The sequence below is a fragment of the Vipera berus genome (assembly GCF_964194415.1).
Source record: "Vipera berus genome assembly, chromosome: 1".
Classification (NCBI taxonomy): domain Eukaryota; kingdom Metazoa; phylum Chordata; class Lepidosauria; order Squamata; family Viperidae; genus Vipera; species Vipera berus.
The window spans coordinates 326,772,455-326,794,773 of NC_138202.1; the positions used below are offsets into that span (position 1 = coordinate 326,772,455).

At 37.8% G+C, this 22,319-nt stretch overlaps 1 protein-coding gene across 2 annotated transcripts in view; it reads right to left on the reverse strand.

Moving 5' to 3' along the window:
* The window catches only part of PSME4 (proteasome activator subunit 4), a 98,211-nt gene that overhangs the window by 3,855 nt on the left and 72,037 nt on the right, over nt 1–22,319 (reverse strand). For both annotated transcript variants that reach the window (XM_081313373.1, XM_081313372.1), the window contains 9 exons: nt 21,673–21,777; nt 21,012–21,103; nt 18,953–19,084; nt 18,573–18,781; nt 18,334–18,419; nt 16,787–16,915; nt 14,728–14,883; nt 1,242–1,404; nt 242–375 (listed from right to left, as the gene is read on the reverse strand). In XM_081313373.1, the coding sequence (XP_081169499.1) occupies nt 242–375; nt 1,242–1,404; nt 14,728–14,883; nt 16,787–16,915; nt 18,334–18,419; nt 18,573–18,781; nt 18,953–19,084; nt 21,012–21,103; nt 21,673–21,777 (1,206 nt within the window). The remainder of the gene's footprint in view (nt 1–241; nt 376–1,241; nt 1,405–14,727; nt 14,884–16,786; nt 16,916–18,333; nt 18,420–18,572; nt 18,782–18,952; nt 19,085–21,011; nt 21,104–21,672; nt 21,778–22,319) is intronic.

Genomic DNA, 22,319 nt, shown 5'->3' on the forward strand with positions numbered 1-22,319 from the left:
CAGACCAAACTGGCTCTGTAAATGACTATCTTTGTTAACTAGCTAAAAAGCCATTTAAAAAGGTACTATTAAATAATTAGTTTTGATCTTTATTACTAACATTTGGTTAAAATAAAATAGCCCAAATAGCCAGTACATGTAACAGAAATTTTCTAAGCACTAGACTAAACAGCTTAAGGAAGTCACTTAAAAGGCCAAGCTTCAGCATAAGAATTCCAACAACTGATAACATGAATCATACCTCAATAGGCTGAGGATCATTCAGATGCGCACTAAGATCCATCAAAAGTTGAGGCATCCATGTGGGCACATCATATGGACTGGACAAAATACACGCACTAAGTCCAAGCACACCAGCATGGCGTTTAACTAAATCTGCAAGAAAGAAGTTGGTAATTCTTCCATGGGACAGCGTAGGAATCTTCAATTGGCACAAATAACAGACAAGTTCCACCTATCTATGGGGAAATGGTATGGAAGAGTGGATTTTTACCAGTTCTCTTTTCTTTCTGAAGCTCTTTAAACCACTGTCATGCACACACATTTACATGGTTTTCTCTAAATTTCATTGAGCAGATTTTGGGGACTCTAAAGGGATGAAAAGAGAAGGTCGCAAATCACAATTACATGACTGCAAGACACTGCAACCATTATAAATGCGAGCTGCTTGCAAAATACCCAATGTGATCAAGTGATCACAGGAGTGGTACAAGGATCATTACTTTGAGGACAAGCCATTAGTCACTTTTCTGAGGCTGTCGCGGCTTTTAACCATGGTTAAATTGTAGAGGACTACCTGTAATTTCTAAAACATAGGTTAAAAATTGTGCATTTAAAATTTTTGTAATCTAATCCAACGCAGATGTGCTGTATTGCCCACAATATGCTATTTCTGCCATATGACTCAGTTCCCTTGCAGAATCCACTCTTCTCTTGTGGTTTGCACTAAATTCAATGCAGCTCTTTGAACTGTCATTCTGAAATTGCATTATTTAGGGAACTTCAGATTGCTCTGCTGTTCCGAATGACAACCTCTCATGCTGGTCTCCCTTTCCTGTGAACTAGACTATACTGAATGTCAGAAATACCTGGCTGACTCACTTTTGGAGGAGCAGATATTTTTCAAATGTTCAAATGTTATGCATGGAAAGGTGGAAAATAAGTAATCAGAAAGCTGGAATAAGACCACTGACAATCCGTTCAGCATGATTTACACCTTCCTGAAGAAACCTCCTCCTTACCTGCAGGGGGAATGGTATCCACTACAGTACTGAGGTCTCGTTTTCTTTTCTTTGGAAGTCTCATTTTACAGAGCTGCTCAAAATGAGTCTGCATAGGGCTATCAATCTCCAAGAAGTGGCACTGGAGCAAACCACCCAGAGTGGTAGCAGCCATCTCTCTCACCTAGGATCAAATAATAGCATCAGTAATTACAATAAGGGCAGCTCTCTTTGCACTATACTCTGAATCAGCATTTCTCAACTTCAACAACTTTTAAGATGTGTGGACTTCAGTGCCAAGAATTCCCTAACAGCTGTGTTGCTGGAGAATTCTGGAAGCTGAAGTCCACACATCTTAAATTTGCTAAAACTGGAAAACACTGTTCTAAATGTGAGAAAGAGGGTGACAGCATTGTACCCCGGGATTATCACATGTACTTTTTATGTAAATGTCATTTGCAAAGTCAGTGTTCACTGTATTAAGCAGTAAAGAGTCTGCGGAAAGTTTCTCTTCATGAGACAATTTGTCTTCCATGAGGCAGTAGCTTCAGGATCACAAGAAGAGTTTTATTTAAATTCCAGGGAATAGATAAAAGTTATTATGTTAAACATAGAACAATAGGGTTGGAAGGGATCTTGGAGTTTTTCTAGTCCAACCCTCTACCTGTGGCAGGAGGCCCAACGCAAGAATTAGGATCTTAGCATTTAGCTGGACAGGGTCTAGATTTGAGATTCTGAGCAGTCACACAGGGCAAAGCTATCGCGTGGCCTGTTGAACCCCAAGTGCTCAAAAGAAGGAACAGACAGTGGGCTTTAGTGTAACTTACACACGAGTATTTATAGCACTGTGATGTCTTCTGAATGATCCCATAATAGCTTATAATCACAGAAATTTGGTTGCATCCTGGCATTTGTTCCCAGTGACTATGATTTATTATTATGGCATTAAAATGGCATTACAGAACACAGAGCTATTATAGAAAATAAAATAAGTCTGTGTTTATTCCATTGTCAAGTAATCTAATCCTGGAATTTATTAGCAGTTCAACTTTTAGCTGCATCAAAAATATGTTAATAAGCTGTACAATCTTCTTCATTTCAAAAGCCTTGTAACTACTTAATAGTACAATATTCGTATATTTGAATACTACAGGAAATGGATTTAAGGAGCCAGTTAATTTCTGATAATTCATTATAGGGTTTTAAATTTTAATTCTAAGGAATTCAAGTGGATTATGTTCAAGGATATAATTTTATAATTTGCTGAGTAGAACACTGAAACATATTTCAAAGAGAGGCAGTAAGACAGTTATTAATTTGGACTCCAAATTTCTGATTCTCAGTTATTAGGACATTGTGCAAATGGCTTGGTTTTATTATGTACTCAAACATTGACTAACTGCCTGTGTTTCTAAACCTGTAATATATTCTCAAGCAATGAGATAAGTTACAATATCTTGATAAACTGAAGTACACTTAAAATTCTTATCTTGTGAACTCTCCTAGAGTTCATTGACACTAGGATACAGAAATGCTGAAGAAGGCACATAAAAGTCCTTTGGGAAAACAGATAGTGTAGATTAGATTCTGTTAAGTTTTTGCAAATCTCCTTCTATCTTCTATCTCAAAGGAAGGTCAACTGCTTGAGTTCCTTCCCTGATAGTATTACATGTTCTCTATATTTTCCCCTTTTCAGGGAAGATGGCTGGCCTACTTGTAGCTCAGGAGTGAAATGAAGGTTGTTGGTGCTCTCTGAGCTTGGTTGTGTTCTTGTATACATTTTATTACCTACTTTGAGCAATAAAACGTCTATAAGAAAACAACTAAGCTCAGGATCTAAGTGCCACCTATAAAACATTTTATAAAAGTTCTCTCTTAAATTTTGAGCCTGCGTAAACTTTACATTTCTCACCCAAATCTTTTCCCAAGTATCCATTGTAATAACTTCTTGAAAATTTTAAATGTTAGGTTGTTAATCTCTGTCCACCACTCAGAGTCACTTCAGTGACATGAGTAGCCATATAAATTATATGCATAAATTATTTAATAAATAAGAATGTATTTTCCCAAACAGATATTCAACTTCTGACTATACATTCAGTGACCTTTCAAACTTACGACGGTGCTGGAAAAAAATGGACTTACAACCTATACCTGAATTTAGGACTGTTGCAGAGCCCCCATGGTTATGTGAACAAAACCTGGACACTTGGCAGCCAACTGGCACTTACAGGTGAAACTTGAAAAATTAGAATATCGTGCAAAAGTTCATTTATTTTAGTAATGCAACTTAAAAGGGGAAACTAATATATGAGATAGACTCATTACATGCAAAGCAAGATAGTTCAAGCCGTGATTTGTCATAATTGTGATGATTATGGCGTACAGCTCATGAAAACCCCAAATCCACAATCTCAGAAAATTAGAATATTACATGCAATCAATAAAACAAGGAATGTACACAGAACAGTATCGGACCTCTGAAAAGTATAAGCATGCATATGTACTCAGTACTTGGTTTGGGCCCCTTTTGCAGCAATTACTGCCTCAATGTGGCGTGGCATGGAAGATAGCCTGTGGCACTGCTGAGGTGTTATGGAAGACCAGGATGCTACAATAGCGGCCTTCAGCTCTTCTGCATTGTTTGGTCTCATGTCTCTCATCTTTCTCTTGGCAATGCCCCATAGATTCTCTATGGGGTTCAGGTCAGGCGAGTTTGCTGGCCAATCAAGCACAGTAATCCCACGGTCACTGAACCAGGTTTTGGTGCTTTTGGCAGTGTGGGCAGGTGCCAAGTCCTTCTGGAAAATAAAGTCAGCATCCCCATAAAGCTCGTCTGCGGAAGGAAGCATGAAGTGCTCCAAAATCTCCTGGTAAACGGCTGCGTTGACCTTGGACTTAATGAAGCACAGTGGACCAACACCAGCAGATGACATGGCTTCCCAAATCAACACAGACTGTGGAAACTTCACACTGGACTTCAAGCATCTTGCAGTGTGTGCCTCTCCATTCTTCCTCCAAACTCTGGGTCCTTGGTTTCCAAATGAGAAGCAAAAGTTGCTCTCATCAGAAAAGAGGATTTTGGACCACTGAGCAACAGACCAGGTCTGTTTTTCTTTAGCCCAGGTAAGACGCTTCTGACATTGTTTGTTGTTCAGGAGCAGTTTGACAAGAGGAATACGACATTTGAAGCCCATGTCCAGGATCCGTCTGTGTGTGGTGGCTCTTGATGCACTGACTCCAGCCTCAGTCCACTCCTTGTGAAAGTCCCCAACACTTTTGATTGGCCTTTTCCTGACAATCCTCTCCAGACAGCGGTCATCCCTGCTGCTTGTGCACCTTTTTCTTCCACACTTTTCCCTTCCACATAACTTTCTATTAATGTGCTTTGATACAGCACTTTGGGAACATCCAACTTCTTTTGCAATTACCTTTTGAGGCTTTCCCTCCTTATAGAGGTTGTCAATGATGGTTTTCTGCACAACTGTCAGGTCAGCAGTCTTCCCCATGATTGTGATTGTTTGTTGTTCAGGAGCAGTTTGACAAGAGGAATACGACATTTGAAGCCCATGTCCAGGATCCGTCTGTGTGTGGTGGCTCTTGATGCACTGACTCCAGCCTCAGTCCACTCCTTGTGAAAGTCCCCAACACTTTTGATTGGCCTTTTCCTGACAATCCTCTCCAGACAGCGGTCATCCCTGCTGCTTGTGCACCTTTTTCTTCCACACTTTTCCCTTCCACATAACTTTCTATTAATGTGCTTTGATACAGCACTTTGGGAACATCCAACTTCTTTTGCAATTACCTTTTGAGGCTTTCCCTCCTTATAGAGGTTGTCAATGATGGTTTTCTGCACAACTGTCAGGTCAGCAGTCTTCCCCATGATTGTGATTCCTACTGAACCAGACTGAGACACCATTTAACGGCTCAGGAACCCTCTGCAGGTGTTATGGCTTAATTAGCTGATTAGAGTGGGACACTTTGAGCCTAGAATATTGCACCTTTTCACAATATTTAATTTTCTGAGATTGTGGATTTGGGGTTTTCATGAGCTGTAAGCCATAATCATCACAATCAGTGCTTTTTTTTGTAAAAGAAAAAGGTGCCGGAACTCACACATGTCATACAACCCGCCTTGCCTACCCTACAAGGTTCCATCAAAAAAAGGTGCCGGAACTCCGTTCTGAGCGTTCTATGAGGAAAAAAGCCCTGATCACAATTATGACAAATCACGGCTTGAACTATCTTGCTTTGCATGTAATGAGTCTATCTCATATATTAGTTTCCCCTTTTAAGTTGCATTACTGAAATAAATGAACTTTTGCATGATATTCTAATTTTTCGAGTTTCACCTGCAGAATCATACATGTGCTCCAATTCCCCTAACCACCTCTCTCTCCACCCTCTCTTGCTTTCCTGCATTTGTGGGGAGGCAAGCAGCCCAGAACCACAGAACTCTGGGACTGCTTGCAATGCCCTGGGAAACCACAGCATTCCAGCTTAGTTCCAACTGCAGTTGCTCTTGCCATCCTGCATTCCTAGACCTCTACCAGCCTGCATTCTGCCACCCCAGCTCACCTGCACCATTTTTTTGCTCTCATTGCTGATAAGGCATGCTGTGGGGGGAGAAAAAGCCAAAAGTAGTCCTGAGCAGCAGCACACTGAAACATCTGTCTGCAAAAAGCTCCTAGAGTGTACTGTGCCAAAACACCCCCTTTTCCATACTCGTAAAGAGCAGCCCTCTTCCCAAAATGGGAAGAGGAGGATAGTGAAAATAAAACTGCCCCTGCAAGCAAATGGGAGACTAGGTAGATTTTGGCAGGACAAGAGTTAATCTCCAACATGTTTCTCTTCCCTGTTGTTATACTCTGTTTTCTTGACTTCTGGATGCAATCTCATAGTGGATAAAGTGCAAGCATGGGAAAGCATAAGTCCTTGGCATCAGGAGTGAGGAAAATGAATAGAAGCCAAGGTTAGCACAGGTGATTGAAGGGTAAGATGCTCTGAAGTAATCTTTTCCAGACCAATATACGTAGGATGGAAATACTAAATAAAATTTGCTTTAGTTTGAAAAATTGTTAGGGCTCTTTGTTCCTTTTCTGACAGCTGCGGATGAAGAATCAGGGCAGTGATAAGCTGGCTCAACAGAGACTGATAGAATAGTATTTTTAAAATAGTCAAGAACACCAGCAAGGACTGTGATGTGGATGCTACTGTACATCTGTGCACTAAAGATCTCTCCCAAAAAGATGTACTCTGTGTGGAGAATGATTTCCAGAGCTTGGGGCAGGAACACAGCAGGATAGGCTGTAGACTCACTTTTTCAGAGGTTTTACCAGTGTATAAGGAGCAAAAAGGGATGCGGTGGCTCAGTAGGTTAGGACGCTGAGCTTGTCGATCAGAAGGTCGGCAGTTTGGCGGGTCGAATCCCGATTGCCGCGTAACAGTCAGCGCCTGTTACTCGTCCCAGCTTCTGTCAACCTAGCAGTTCAAAAGCATGTAAAAATGCAAGTAGAAAAATAGGGACCACTACAGTGGGAAGGTAACAGCATTCCGTGCACTTTTGGTGTCTAGTCATGCTGGCCACATGACCACGGAGACGTTCTCGGACAAGCGCTGGCTCTTTGGCTTTGAAACGGAGATGAGCACCAGCACCTAGAGTTGGAAACGACTAGCACACATGTGCGGGGGAACCTTTACCTTTAACTTTAAGGAGCAAAATGGAAAAGGCCAGCATATAGCAGAATTTAATATGTGACTAAAGGAGTGGTGTAAAGGGGAAGGCTTTGGTTATATTAGTCACGATGTCTGTAGCTGGTCCAATGAAAAAATGTACAAAAGAGATGGTTTGCATCCAATCAAGAAAGGGACTGAGTTACTTGGCAATAAATTCACAGATTTTTTTGGAGGAATATTTAAACTAAACAACGAGGACAGTGAATTAAATTGATACAGAACATCCCTGTCCCCGGCAATCGAAAAATTATAGGGTTACCAGTGCATGTAACATAGATGTGTGTGTGGACAATATCAACCTTGCTGTCAAGCAAAATTGAGCTTTTAACAGTGAGTACCACACAAAGTGCACTAACCAAACAGGTGGTAAGAAAATAGGGGAACTCTGGCACCACACAGGTTATGTAGAAAGTAAACACAGGGTCAGTCATAAAGGACTCAAATGTCTATACCCCAATGCACAGAGTATGAACAGTAAGCAGGGTGAACTAGAAATTCAGGTAAATGAGGACAGATATGATATTGTTGCCATTACGGAAACATGGTGGGATGAAACCCACAAATAGAACACACAGCTACAGGGATTTAAATTATTTAAAAGAAACAGACCAGACAAAAGAGAAGGTGGAGTTGCTCTCTATATAAGAAATAACTAGATGGCTAGCTTATTTGTTAAGGAAGAAGCAAAGGGCTTCTAATATAGATAGAATAGAATATAAGGGTAAGGTAGTGTACCAGCAGAGTCTTATCAAAAAGACTTTTGTTGATTTTTATTCTAAGTTGTATGCCAGAGATAAGATTAGAGATGCAGATATAGATAATTACTTGGCAAGAGCTAGTATTCCTGTTCTTCTGCAAGAACAAAAGGAAGGGATGAATCAATTAATAACTGATGAAGAAATTTTTTTAGCAATCAAGCAACTGAAAGTGGGCAAAGCGCCGGGTACGGATGGATTGACTGCTGTGTATTATAAAAATTTACAGTTAGAGATGGTGAAGCCTTTAAGGGAATTGTTCCAGACAATTCAAATGGGAGGAGGGGTACCTCTGTCTTGGAAGACTGCTTTTATTTCCTTGATTCCGAAGGAAGATCAGGATGTCACCCAAGCAAAAAATTATAGGCCAATATCACTTTTGAATACGGACTACAAGATATTTGCCAAAGTTTTAGCTAACAGATTGATGAGGGTAATACAACATGTAATTCATGGTGATCAAACTGGGTTTATAAGTGGTAGACAAATGAAGAACAATGTGAGACACATAGTAGATTTGTTGGAATTTTTGGAAAGAAACAATCAGATCCCTACAGCGTTGATCTTGGATGCTGAAAAAGCCTTTGATCAATTGGATTGGCAATTTCTGATGAAAGTATTAGAGAAAATGGAATTTGGGGATAAATTTCTACAACCAATCAGGGCAATATATCAAAAGCAAACAGCCCGCATAATAGTCAATAATAGTCTGACTGAAGTATGTAATATTGAAAAAGGCACAAGGCAGGGGTGCCTGTTGTCACCTCTATTATTTGTCTTAACATTGGAAATATTATTGATTAAAATATGTGACTCGGATAAAATTAAGGGAATTCGAATTAGAGACCAGGATTATAGATTGAGGGCATTCACAGATGATCTGGTTGTTACAGTGACTCAGCCTGATTATTCAGTTGTAGAATTGATGGAGATAATAATGCAATATGGGAAAGTTTCTGGATTTAAGATCAATATACAAAAAACTAAAATGTTGTCTAAAAACATGACAGTGTCACAAAAGGCTGTTTTAGAAGAGCTAACGGGATTTGAAATAGTTAAAAGGGTTAAATATTTGGGGATATATTTGTCACCCTCAAATGTGAAGTTATATAAAAATAATTATGAAAAGTTATGGGGAAAAGTACAAAAAGAATTAGATAGTTGGAAAAAATTACAATTATCCTTATTGGGAAGAATTGCAGCAGTGAAAATGAATGTTTTGCCAAAATTTTTATTTTTATTTCAAATGATACCTATACTTAAAAGGGATTTAAATTTGGAGGAATGGCAAAAAGGACTTAATAAATTTGTTTGGGCAGGGAAAAAGCCACGAGTTAAATTTAAGATAATGCAAGATACGCGTGAAAGAGGTGGTCTTAAAATGCCTAATTTTAAATTATATTATGAAGCTGCTGCTTTGTCAGCGATAAGTGACTGGTTTAATTTAACACAAGAGAGATTATTAAATCTTGAGGGTCATGATTTGTTATTTGGATGGCATGCATATTTATTGTATGATAAGAAGGTGGATAATGTGTTTAAGATACATATTTTAAGGTTTGCTCTGTTGCGAGTTTGGAAAAAGTACAGACACAAGTTAAATTATAAGATACCTATTTGGCCAATACCTAAACACGCAATAGAAAATATAAATGTGGGATTCAAACATGATGTGACTACATATAAGGAAATTTTAAGTTTGGAAAGGAATGTATGGCAATTGAAATCATATAACATTTTAAAAGAAGAAAAGATAGTACAAACTTGGTTTCAGTATGGGCAATTACAGGCTAGGTGGAAAGAGGACCAGAAAACTGGTTTTTCGATGACTGATGAAAATTTGGTAAAGCAAATTAGAGATCAAGGTGAAGCCCATATAAAAAGGATATATCTTGCATTGATAGAAATTGATTCAGAGACGGAACTTGTCAAAGACTGTATGATAAAATGGGCTCAGAATTTTCAAGAAGTTATCACAATGGATACTTGGGAAAAGATTTGGGTGAGAAATGTAAAATTTACACAGGCCCAAAATTTAAGAGACAATTTTTATAAAATGTTTTATAGGTGGCATTTAGATCCTAAAAAACTAGCAAGCATGTATCCGAACTGCCAGCCCAAATGTTGGAGGTGTGGCTGTGAGGATGCAACGTATTTTCATATATGGTGGACTTGTAAAAGGGTTAAAACATTTTGGATTAAAATTTGGTGGAATATGCAAAAAATATTCAAGAAAAGGATAAAGTTTTGTCCGCAATTGTTTTTATTGGGCATTATCACAGATACTACCATTGTGAACACTAAGCTGATGTTGAATTTAATTACGGCAGCGAGACTTTTAGTAGCGCAATATTGGAAGAAGGAAGAACTGCCGACTATAGAAGAATGGACTTTAAAAGTTTCCAATTTGGCGGAAATGGCAAAGATTTCAGCGTATTTGAAAGACCAATCGCAACAGAGATATATTGTGGAGTGGAGAAGATGGATTGATTATATCCAGAATAAATATGGGACTAAAAAGTTTCACTTAGCATTTGAATAAGTAGTGGATTTATATGATGTATAACTAGGTTGTAGTTATTTTATTAAGAGTTAAAGTGCAATAGAATTTAATATTTTATTGTTTGCATATTTTAGATTATGTTTGTTTGTATTTTTATACCCTGTATTTAGCTCTGGGAAGTCGGGGAGGGGGAGAGAGGGGAGGGGAGAGTTGGGGAGGTTTGGGGAGAGGGGAGGGGGAGGGGAGGGGTTTTGTATTTAAAAATGTACCGTAAAACTTTTCAATAAAAAAAGAAAGAAAGAACTACATCTCTACAGAAATAAAGCACACAATGATGAAAACTGTCTTGAATGCATTTGGGTCAATATAAAAGGGGAGAAAAATGATATTGCCATAGGTGTATACTATAGGCCGCCCAACCAACCAAAGGAAATAGATGAACTTTTTGCTGGTCAGCTAACTAAGGTATGTAGGAAGCACATCACAATAGTAATGTGGGACTTTAATTACCCTGATATCAACTGGGAGGTGAACTCTGTACCAAGTGGAAGATCAAACAGATTCCTGACAAGCCTAGGAGACAACTTTGCCTCCCAAAAAGTAGAAAAGGGAACTAGGGGATTAGCCATATTGGACTTATTTCTCACTAACAGAGATGAAATGATAGAAGGTGTTGAAGCCACAGGAACCTTGGGAGGAAGTGATCATGCAATATTGGAATTCAACATTATAGAAGCACAAGCAATAGAACACAGTCAAACTAGAGTCTTGGAATTTAAAAGAGCTAATTTCAATAAACGTAGAGAGAGCTTGGGAAGGATTCCATGGATAAGAATCCTAAAGGGGAAAACAACTCAAGAAGCTTGGGAAATTTTGAAAAGTGAGATAATAAAAGTCCAGTCTACCACAATACCAGCAAAGAAGAAAAATAACAGCTCTCAAAAGAAACCAGTATGGCTGCATAAAGAACTCTCTGATAAATTGAAAGATAAAAAGAACAAGGGTAAAAAGTGGAAAGAGGGGCACATAACTAAGGCAGAATATCAGCAAATAGCCCATGCCTGCAAAGATGAAGTGAGGAAAGCTAAGGCTCAAAATGAACTAAGGCTTGCGACCAAAGTAAAAAATAACAAAAAAGCTTCTTTCAACTTGTAAAAAATAAGAAAAAAGTTAAGGAAATGATTGGTCCATTAGTGGGGGAAAGAATGTGACAAGGAACAGGGAGAAAACAGAACTATTTAACTCGTTTTTTGCATCTGTCTTTACATAAAGGGGAAACAAAGTCCAATCTGTCAAAAACAGTGCCATAAAAAACAGAATAGAAACACAAGTTAAGATAGGCAAGAAAATGGTAAGTGAGCCACCTGTCCAGCCTAGACGAGTTCAAATCACTAGCCTGGGGACACCTTATTAGCAGTGGAAGCAAAAAACAACAAAGGTGAACTGGGAGCATAAGGCAGCAGGGATCTCAGAGTGCAGGGTGATAAGGGTGACTGTGGCTAGGACTAGGCTAGGATGACTAGAACTTTCTGGGGCATTGTAAGGAACCCCAGAGCCACATGCTTCTGGGACTGTTTGGCAACTCGCAAGCCAGGATGCAAAGCAACTAAAGGGTAGAGATAGGCAGATGGGAGATTTGGAGGCAGTCCTTTACTTTACTGAAGCCAAGGCTGGGAGAGACTAAGTCCAGGATGTGTTAGATTTGGATAGGGTAGGTATTTGCTTACTAACTTGAGATTCTTAGTTAACAACTACAACAGGGAGTATTAGTTTGTCATCTTAAGTCTCATGGCCTTGCTTTAGAATTGCATCAAACTATGATGGCATTCTCAGTCCCAATTGTAGTTGTACATTGAGACTACCTGAATTAATGCTTACATAAAGGATAAGGATACAGAGGTAAGTTGCCATCTTGGAGCAATTCTACTAACTACATATAAATCCAGCCAGGAACTATAAAGTGCTAGCTCTTATAACACCCTATTTTTTAATAACAAAAAATTTAGAACATGTTTTATCACACCATTTACAAATATGTTATGGTTCTAAGGTCCAGATAACATAGCAAGAGAGCAGCAGCTTTAATTCAGAGTTATTTAGCTTTCCTTAAGGTAACTTGTTTTTTTAATATATCTTTACAGTGACAGTAAGGAACATTATTGAGATTAGAAGACAACATATTTAATGTTTATGAAATTTAAATATCTACACATCTCTCTGAGAGCCTTTCTTGCTCTCATATATAAGACTCTGCATTTACATCATTGCTCAGTCATCCAAAATCCAAAGATCTAAGAAGGTGATTGAGAAGATTTAACTTCAAAATATAAAAAACCCAAATAAATGGATGGGTAAGTGGCAAGATCAGCCTAGGAAAGATTTACACCCTACAATTGAGACAAAAACCTCTAATTTATATACAAAATAACAGACACACAATACGAGGGCAGTGAATCATCATTCATATTAGATCTTGTCTAAAAATAAAGAAAAACAAATTACAACTTCTGCAATACAGAGGTTCCTATGGCAATGTGATTATTAAGATGTTACACAAAAGCAAGTATTTTGACCATTTTACATTTATTTCAAGAATTTACCATGCCCCTAATGAGCAGATTAGGCTGTTAAATTTGTACTAGTGGTTATCATTGCACAGTAATGGAATGAATACAGGCAGTCCTTGCTTAATAACCCTAATTTGGATGAGAATTTTCAGCACTAAGTGAAGGTAAAACATTGTTAGGTGAAACATTATATGCCTACACTCTTAGCAATAGCGATTCCAGTAGTCCCAGTTGCAGTCATTAGGCCAGGATCATGCTATCATTAAGCAAAGATCTCACGCTTCTTGTATCTTGTCCTGCTCACCATTGCTTCAAGTCCTTCAACTTCCTTATCTCCCCTCCATCTCTGCCAATTTGGCTGTCCTATACTCTGTCACTACTGCCCACAGCTGATCTTAATAGTCTTCTTCCTCCTTCTGCTAGCCCAGGATCCATGTACTGGGTAAGGGTGCAGTCTTGGGAGGCACATGACAACACAGCAGCATGGTAAAGCCTTGTCTGAAGAAAAGGGGCTTGCTGGGCCTAACCAGGGAGGAGGCAGCAGAAGGGAGTCAGAGGAGAAGCCTTGTTTCCCATCACTAGGGCAAGAAGAACAGCCCACAGGCTATTTTAAGGATAGTTTTGCATCTCACATTGGACACACTTCTAGAGAACCAGCCTGCAGGCTTCAATAATGGGTGGATACAAACCTAGTGCCAACAGCAGGTTCTCTGCTTACTTGGCCTAACTTTGCTCTACAAAGCCTCAAGAAGGAGCAGTTCTCCAGAAGCAGTTCCAACACAAGTTGCAGAGAGTGTGCTGCTCTGTTAGGAAGTCCTCATCCCTCTGTTTCCTCCAGTTCTACCATGACCCCACACAGTGTTTCCTACAAGTCCCAAACTTCACTCAGGGAGCCATTGTTGCATCTCACTGGTCTGGTAAGCCCTCCATGGTCTGCAGGCTATCACTCCTCATGCTGAGTGGCAGAAGACCAGGCACTTCCCCCTGAAATGCCAGCCTGCCACCACCACCACCTGTTCCATCCTGCTGCCTCGCCAGCTGAGCCCAGCAAGTTTCCTTCATTAGATGAGCTTCATTCTGCTGAGCTTGCCAAGCATAGCCTGGGGCTGTACCCTCAACCAGAACATGAATCCTAGACCAGCAGGAGGAAGGAGAAAATAGTGAAGGTCAGATGGGGGTCAGTGGCAGGGGCAGCAGGGTTGGCAGAAGACTGCATGGCACTCAAAAGGGGAATGATATGGGTGAGTGATTGATGGGGACATTGAAGTGCTCCTGTGGTTGTAAGCACAGGTGGGCTGCCAAGCAGTTGAATTTTGAACACAACTGGGGCAACAAAAGGAATCTTCTACACATCTGGGTACAAAGAAGTAGCATCCTTCGGAATTTTGACTGAGCCCCTTCTAAAGGGACTGCATTGAGAAAACTGTTATATCTCTAATACCTATTTCATACAACATTTTATTATCTGGTATCAGCAGGTGGAATGTGGTCAGCAAGGGATTTCATCTAACTATATAATAATTAAGAAATATATTTGATACTAGTGCAAAGCATACCAGAACAAGAGTATTATATACTCAGTGTTAAGCATCTTCAGCCAACTGTTTCCAATTCCCACTAAGTTAGAGTTAAACATATATTTCATCTAAGTCTTAGTACTAGCAAAAAAAATTTTTTTTAAAATCTGAAATCGAATGGATCATTAAGGTATAGTCAGTACTGAAAAACTTTTACTGAGCAATGGAGAGATTCCTAGTTAAAATTGTGATGAACTATCATTTAGGAAGAGTAATAATAAAAAAATATTGGAATGCTATAGCCATAGAGTGTTTAATTTGCTCACCAAGCGCACATATCATGTCCAAGCCTATGGTTCCACATTTATTCCACAAATAGATTTTTCACAAACTGTCAAAAAAAAAGTAGGAGCACAAGAATGTGTTTACCTCAAGCTGTTCATCTTCTAATAGTTTTATAACCAGCCATCTGATGTTGTTCACAGCTTCTTCATTGTTTAAGAAGATAAAAAGATTATAAAATACCATAGTCTGGAGGTAGATTAGCACAGTATATCTAGCATGCCAGGAATTACTCTTTGCAATCTATAAAAAGAAAAAAGAAGAGGCTAAAATAATAAAACCACAGAAATTAGAAAAATAAAATACAATAAAGCCTAAATCAAACTGTTGACCATGTATGCAGAAAACTTTCCAAAATCATATTTCAGAATTCATCTGTAATAGTTGATGATTTTAAAATATGTTGTAATTAATATGCTTGAAATTCCAACTAATTTTTCATTTCAGATTGCTTTTAATATCTTTCTTCTCTACTTGTTTTCCCTCCCCACTCAAAGGCTAAGTGTAACTTCAACACAAAAAAAGTTGCACACCTCTGTTCTACATCAGTCCTTAACCTGCTACCGTGTAAAAAGTACATCCCTCAAGACATATAAATTACAGTTTACTTTCATGTCTTTGAACACATTTCACCCCTCCTTTGGCTAATCTATTAAGAAATATTTCTTATACAAGTAGTCCACACCAACAAGCTGCAATTGGATCTGGCAACGCAGTTTCAACTGCGATGCAGTCATAAAGTGATATGTCACATTACCACAATGTCTTATAATGTCAATTCTGGCTGCAGTCTTTAAGTGAATCACCCATGGTCATTAAGTATAACATCATGTGACTGTGACCTATGACTTTCTGTCAGCTTTCCCATTTCAGAAACTTGCTGTGAAGGTTGCAAATGGCGATCATGTGACCGTGGAACACCATGACCGTCATAAATCCATGACAGTTGCAATGCACCAGAATTGTGATCACATGACTGTGGGGTCTTAAATCTCCTTTTCCAGCACTGTCACAACTTCAGATGATTGCTGAAGGAGCAGTTAGTAAGCAAGGACTATCTGTATCGCTTAAAAATAGACTTATTAGATTGTTCTGTTCCAAAAAACTAGAACTCTGAGGTCCCTGGGGATTTTCTTGAGGATCTGATTGGATGGGGTCAAAATGATGCTTTAGCCATGTTCTAGAATGGGCAAGTAATAGAATGGATAAGTTAGACTGGATTGCTCCTACATGGCTTCTCACTGTATGTTGATTCTGGATCCTTGGTCTTCTGAGGAAGTCCAGGGAGATGAAATGCAAGAAAGACATGCCTAAAGGGTTGTTGGAGTATATCAAAGAGCAAATCCAATTGAACACAAGAACCCATTTTGGGGACTACATCATGGCGATCTGAATGTCAAAGCATGGTTATTTTTCCATTCTTATCACACCTGTGATAAATAGTTGTCTATGGGTTTGTTTAAAGTGACCTATTTCCTGCTGTGGAAGGATGTCTCAGGATCATCTACAGGGCTGCTGTAAGGAATATCCTAGGCATTTAACAGGGTTTAACAGGCCTCATACTTTTCTAAAATAAATAATTAAATAATTTGTTAAAAACAGCTGAGGACAACCCTTTTCCCAAAACAGTTTTGACACTTCAATAGGGATATGTTTGTCCTTTGTTATAATTCAACTAAGTGAACGGTTTCATTCCTGTCAGAAAACGTTAATAATTTTACATTGGGTTACTCATGTGAATATGACATAATTCTTTATTGGCCAAGTGTGATTGGACACACAAGGAATAATATTATAATTATAATGTCCCAAACTATTCACTAAGTGACAATCTCATTATCACAGGGATCCTATGAAATCAGACAAGATGAATTGGACTATAGATCTCTATTTTTGTATATCTAGCTGAAATGCAATAAAACCCAGAGAATATATGCCATAGTTACGTTTTCTCTGTACAATATTCTATTATAATTCAGGTATTATGATAATCAATATAAACTTAAATTTTTGCAGTCTCTTGTGTATTCAGATCAAATATATTTGCTATCAGTTTTTCAGCATTGATATCAAAAAAGTACTAACACAAGATTAAATACATGTAATTATGCTGTTTAAAAGTATCAGTTTAAAAAGCATCACATACTTGTTTTAGCACCTGAAGTACCAAAGGCACTTGTTGAGGATACAGTAATCCCTGAGACATTAATAATAAGCACATTTTAGCATCTCTCTTCAATTCATCATAGCTATGATCATTTTCTACAGGCGCAATCTGTGGAAACAAGTAGATGAAAAGTTAGTAGCAACTAGTGAAGTCTTGATCCTTAAAACTGAATAAATGCAAGGCACATCGAGAAACTGCAATTCAACCCCTCTTAGAAAACTAATATAATTAATACAGAAGCTGAAACTCCTAAAAGCTATACAGGAAGTCCTCAACTTACAACCACAATTCAGCACAAAATTTCTGTTGCTAAGATAATTGAGTTTTGCCCCATTTTATGACCTTTCTTGACACAGTTGTTAATTGACTCATTGCAATTGTTAGGTTAATAACATGGTTGTTAATTGAATCTGGCTTTTCCATTGACTTTGCTTGTGAGAAGGTTGCAAAAGGTGATCGCATGACCCCAGAACACTGCAACTGTCAATAAATATGAGTCAGTTGCCAAGCATCTGAATTTTAATCACATGACCATGGGGATGCTGCAATGGTTGTAAGTGTTAAAAACAATCATAAGTCACTTTTTCAGTGCCGTTGTAATTTCAGACGGTCACTAAATGAACTATTGTCCAGGTCTACCTGTACTAGGATGGATTAAAATATAAAGTGCATGCAATATGCAGAAAGCAATTCAAACTCTTATGTCATTAAAATATAGCTAAAAAGTTTTTAACTGTAGTGACTCTAAATCAGGGATAGGCAACCTTGGCTCTTTTATGACTCGTGGACTTCAACTCCCAGAATTCCTGAGTCAGCACAGCTGACTCAAGAATTCTAGGAGTTGAAGTCCACGAGTCATAAAAGAGCCAAGGTTGCCTACCCCTGTTCAAAATAGATAATTAACATAGGTGTCTGTCAAAATGAAAATATCCAATCAAAAGAAGAGAAGCATAATTACATGAGAAGAGATTTAAAAAGCAAGGATGACAATAATAATAATAATAATAATAATAATAATAATAATAATAATAATAATAATAATAATAATTAATAATAATAATAATAATAATAATAATAATAATAATAATAATAATAATAATAATAATAATAATAATAATAATAATAATAATAAATAATGAGGAAAACATCTTATTTCAGACATGCATTCTCAAATAGCATGTTTTTTAAGTCTGGGATGTTTTGAAATCTCCATAGCAAGCAACCTTTTTGCATAGCCCTGAAAGTAAAACAAGATGTGAACAGGACTAAGAGCTGAAAGTCTGCATCCTAAAGTGGCAATCTTTAAAAAGATTTCCCTGCAGTGTTTTCAAAGGTTATGCATCAGTTGAATAAGGAAATGTTTAGAAGAAATAGCAACCAATTCAAACATTGAATGTAATCTGTATAAATGGGCTGTCTATGTGGCCTGACTTTCCGTACATCCTATTTATTTAAATGAAGCCTCATTCATACATTGTTAAAATGTTAAGTGTTACTGTCATCTAAACAGATCAAGCTGTACATACCTTGAAAAACAATGGCAAAAGCTGAAGCTGTTCTGTAACAGCTGTAGAAAAAGCTCTCCCTGCACTTGCCATCAACCACTTTAGAACTGTCAAGTAAAAGAAAGACAAGCATACTTCTCAATTCAAAGACAAAGAACAAAACACAACTTCAGCTCTTCTACACATTATTCCCTTTAAATGGCATTTCACTACAAGTGAATATTTAATTAGATTCTCACACATTTAACACAAGCACCTACTAGTTTTCAGTAGTTTAATGCCCTGAGTTCGTTCATCTTCATCTCCAACTCCATTTTCTTCCATAACGTGATTCTGAATTTCTTCATCCACTTCCATAAGGGGTTTGAGTTTTTCAAGTATTCGAGAAGTGAAGTCATGGACACGGGGAGACTTTGTTAGTGCAGTATTTGGTAAAGAAATATCTATCATGAAGATGTATGTCAAAACACTGCATAAAACACAAGAACACATTTTTAATTTAGTTTCATGCCTTAAAGACTGAATTCAAACTAACCAAATAACTTTTCCTTATTTCTGGAGTATCTATAAACAAAATGACAATTTTCTGGAATATCTAAAGGTTGAAAAACATATGTCACAGTATAGCCTTAATACTAACCTTCCTATCCTCTCTCTGACATTTTTATAAACTTGGGTGAGCTTAGGCTCTAGGTATTTCAGCAATCTGTGCAGCAGTTCTGGCACTCGCCACTCTTGTTGTGCAAGGCCCCCTTGCAAAACATACAGGCGACTAAAAGGTAAAAAGAAGAAAAAGTTAGTGAAGTGCTGACTTACAAAAGTGTACTTCCATCTTCTGCTCTTGTTCATAAAAGACAGTTAATTCTATGTTTAGCTAGTGGAGAGAGGGCTAATTAGCCACTACGCCATGAGTTTTTAAAAAGTTGTTCATATCAGAACTTATATCAAGCAAATGAACTATTCAATTTTGGGTTCTAATCTATATTAGTATTTGTTATGTACGTAGCATTATAATTTTTGCATGCACATAAAATGTAAATACATAGAACTCTGTCACTGTATTGTACATTTAAGAGAAGAAATCTCTACCTCCTGATATAACAGTAACTGTAAATGCTTAACTATTTATCCTGGTTTTCTGAGAGATCTCGCTGATTTTTAGCATCTATATTCAGACGGTGACCAAGAGATAGAAATATAAAAATTTCAGGACAATGAAATGTTGCTAAGCAAATTAGTAAGATTTAAGCATATTTTCCATAGCCAGCTAAATAGCATGCTATAAGCACTTACAACAGAATAACAAGAGTTGGAAAGGACCTTGCAGGTTTTCTAGTCCAACTCCCTGCTCAGGCAGAAAATCTTATACTATATCAGACAAATGCTTCTCCAGTCTCTTCTTAGAAACTTCCACTGTTGGGAGTATTCACAATTTCTGGAAGCAAATTGTTCCACTGAGTAACTGTTCTACCTGTCAGGAAATTTCTTCTTAGTTCTAGGTTACTTCTCTCTTTGATTAGTTTCCATGTACTGCTTCTTGTCCTGCCTTCAAGTACTTTGCAAAATAGGTTGACTCCCTCTTCTTTGTAACAGCTCCTTAGATATTGGAATATGGCTACCATGTCACCCCTAGTTCTTCTTTTCATTAAACTAGACATACCCAATTCCAGCAATTGTTCCTTATATGTTTTAGACTCAAGTTCCCTCATCATCTTTGTTGCTTTTCTTTGTTGCTCTCTTTCTAGAGTCTCAACATCTTTTTTACATTGTGGCGACAAAAGCTGGATGCAGTGGTCTTACCAAGGCATTATCAAGTGATATTAATACTTCACATGACATTGATTCTATCCCTCTGTTAATGCAGCCTAGGACTGCATTAGCTTTTTTGGCAGCAAACTGCTGGCTCATATTTAAATTATTGTTCTCTAGGACTCCAAGACATGATAGCAGTGTTCCAATATCTCAGGGGCTGCCACAATGAAGAGGGAGTCAAGCTATTCTCCAAAGCACCTGAAGGCAGGACAAGAAGCAATGGATGGAAACTAACCAAAGAAAGAAGCAACCTAGAACTAAGGAGAAATTTTCTGACAGAACAATTAATCAGTGGAACCACCTGCCTCCAGAAGCTGTGAATGCTCCAACACTGGAAGTTTTTAAGAAGAGACTGGACAGCCATTTGTCTGAAATGGTATAGGGTTTCGTGCTTGAGCTGGGGGTTGGACTAGATGACCTCCAAGGTCCTTTCCAACATTATTGTTGTTGTTGTTGTTGTTATCCCTCTCACAGATATTATTATTGACCCAGGTACCACCTTTACTATACCTGTGCATTTGTTTTTTCTTGCCTAAATGTGGAAGCTTACTTTTTGCACCATTAAATTTTATTTTGATACATAGTGTCCAATGTTGGAAACCCTGTATTATTTCAGACAAATAATAGAACAAAACAGAACAGAATAGAATAATAACTTTTTGTCACTTTGAATGTACACTAATTGTCATATATTAAAATGAAATGTGGCTATCCAGTCTCTCTAAAAAAGCTATATATTTATATATTTGTTTACTTTTTAAAAAACTGTATGCAAGGCCACTCAACTGCTATTCTGATGATTATCATATGGTTAAAAGCAAAGCAAGCACAAATAAATGTTCTATTTTCATCTATGCTTTGGCTAATGAGAATTTTTTTCCCCTTACCATGCATCAACAAATGATCCTCCTTCACCATTCAGTGGAGACTCCAGTAACAATTCAAACAGCCAGTACAATTTCCTGGGATCTCTGCTCTCCTGTTTATATATATATATATATATATTAAAGGAAAAGGGAGCAAAACCATTTCCTGACAACATAAATCTTAATGTAACTTGCTGAGAGACAATTCAACATCAAACATTGATTCTGTATTATACAGTGCGTTTTATAACATAACTATGCTTTCTGAATAAATTCCACCAAAAAATCCAAGAAAAAACTCTTCAGAATTGTATAGAAATTATAAAGCCTCTACAGCAGGGTGTCAAACTGCCAGCCCGCAGGCTGGACACATCATGTGGAAGCCGTGCCCACCCCATTGCCAGTAATGGCAAAACAGTCCCAATATGTCGCATGACATCACGAGTTTGACATTTCTGCTCTACAGTATTAGAAATCTGAACATACAGGTATATAATAATGTAACAAGTCATCATAAAAGAATTTCCATTCCTCTTTCTAGATAAAAACTAAAATTAGAATAGTCAAAAGCTATAATCTCCTTTCAGTATAAGCTATTTTCCCCATATTCAGAGACGAATGTTAGAAGAATTCAGAATGCTTTCATAATATGGCAGAGTGAAAAATAATGTACAAGGCTTACACATGATGTTGCTATACATGTTCCCCAGTCATTGTAGGTTTCTACTGTAATATTGGATAAAGCTGTTCTGAGAAGTGGACAGAGAACTTTCCAGAGATTCTCCACCTGTACATAATGATGTAAAAAACAATGTATTAATACATGGCATCTGTAATTCCAAACAATTCTCTTTTTATTTGAGTGAAACACACAGGGCTTTTTTTCTCATAGAACACTCAGAACGGAGTTTCGGCACCTTTTTTGGATGGAACCTTGTAGGGTAGGCAAGGCGGGTTGTATGACATGTTTGAGTTCCGGCACCTTTTTCTTTTACAAAAAAAGCACTGGAAACACATATAGGCAAAGTCTATTTCTGTCAGAATTCATGTAGCTTAGTTTTAGAGGAAGCAAAAACACAGCACATACTGAAAGCATAGGTAGACTGTGTTAATGCTGTAGTTCAGAAAGCAAGATAGGAATATCTGTTCCATGTTTAACCATCCCTAATTTCAAACTAATTATTCATATGTGTGTGTGCCTTCAATCAATCTTCACTCCTAGAAAAGTCCCCGCAGTTTTCTTGGAAGTGCCATTGCCACTGCCTGCTTCCTGGGACTGAGAAAGAGAGTAACTTATGATTGGTTTGTTTGTCTAATTTCTATAGCTGC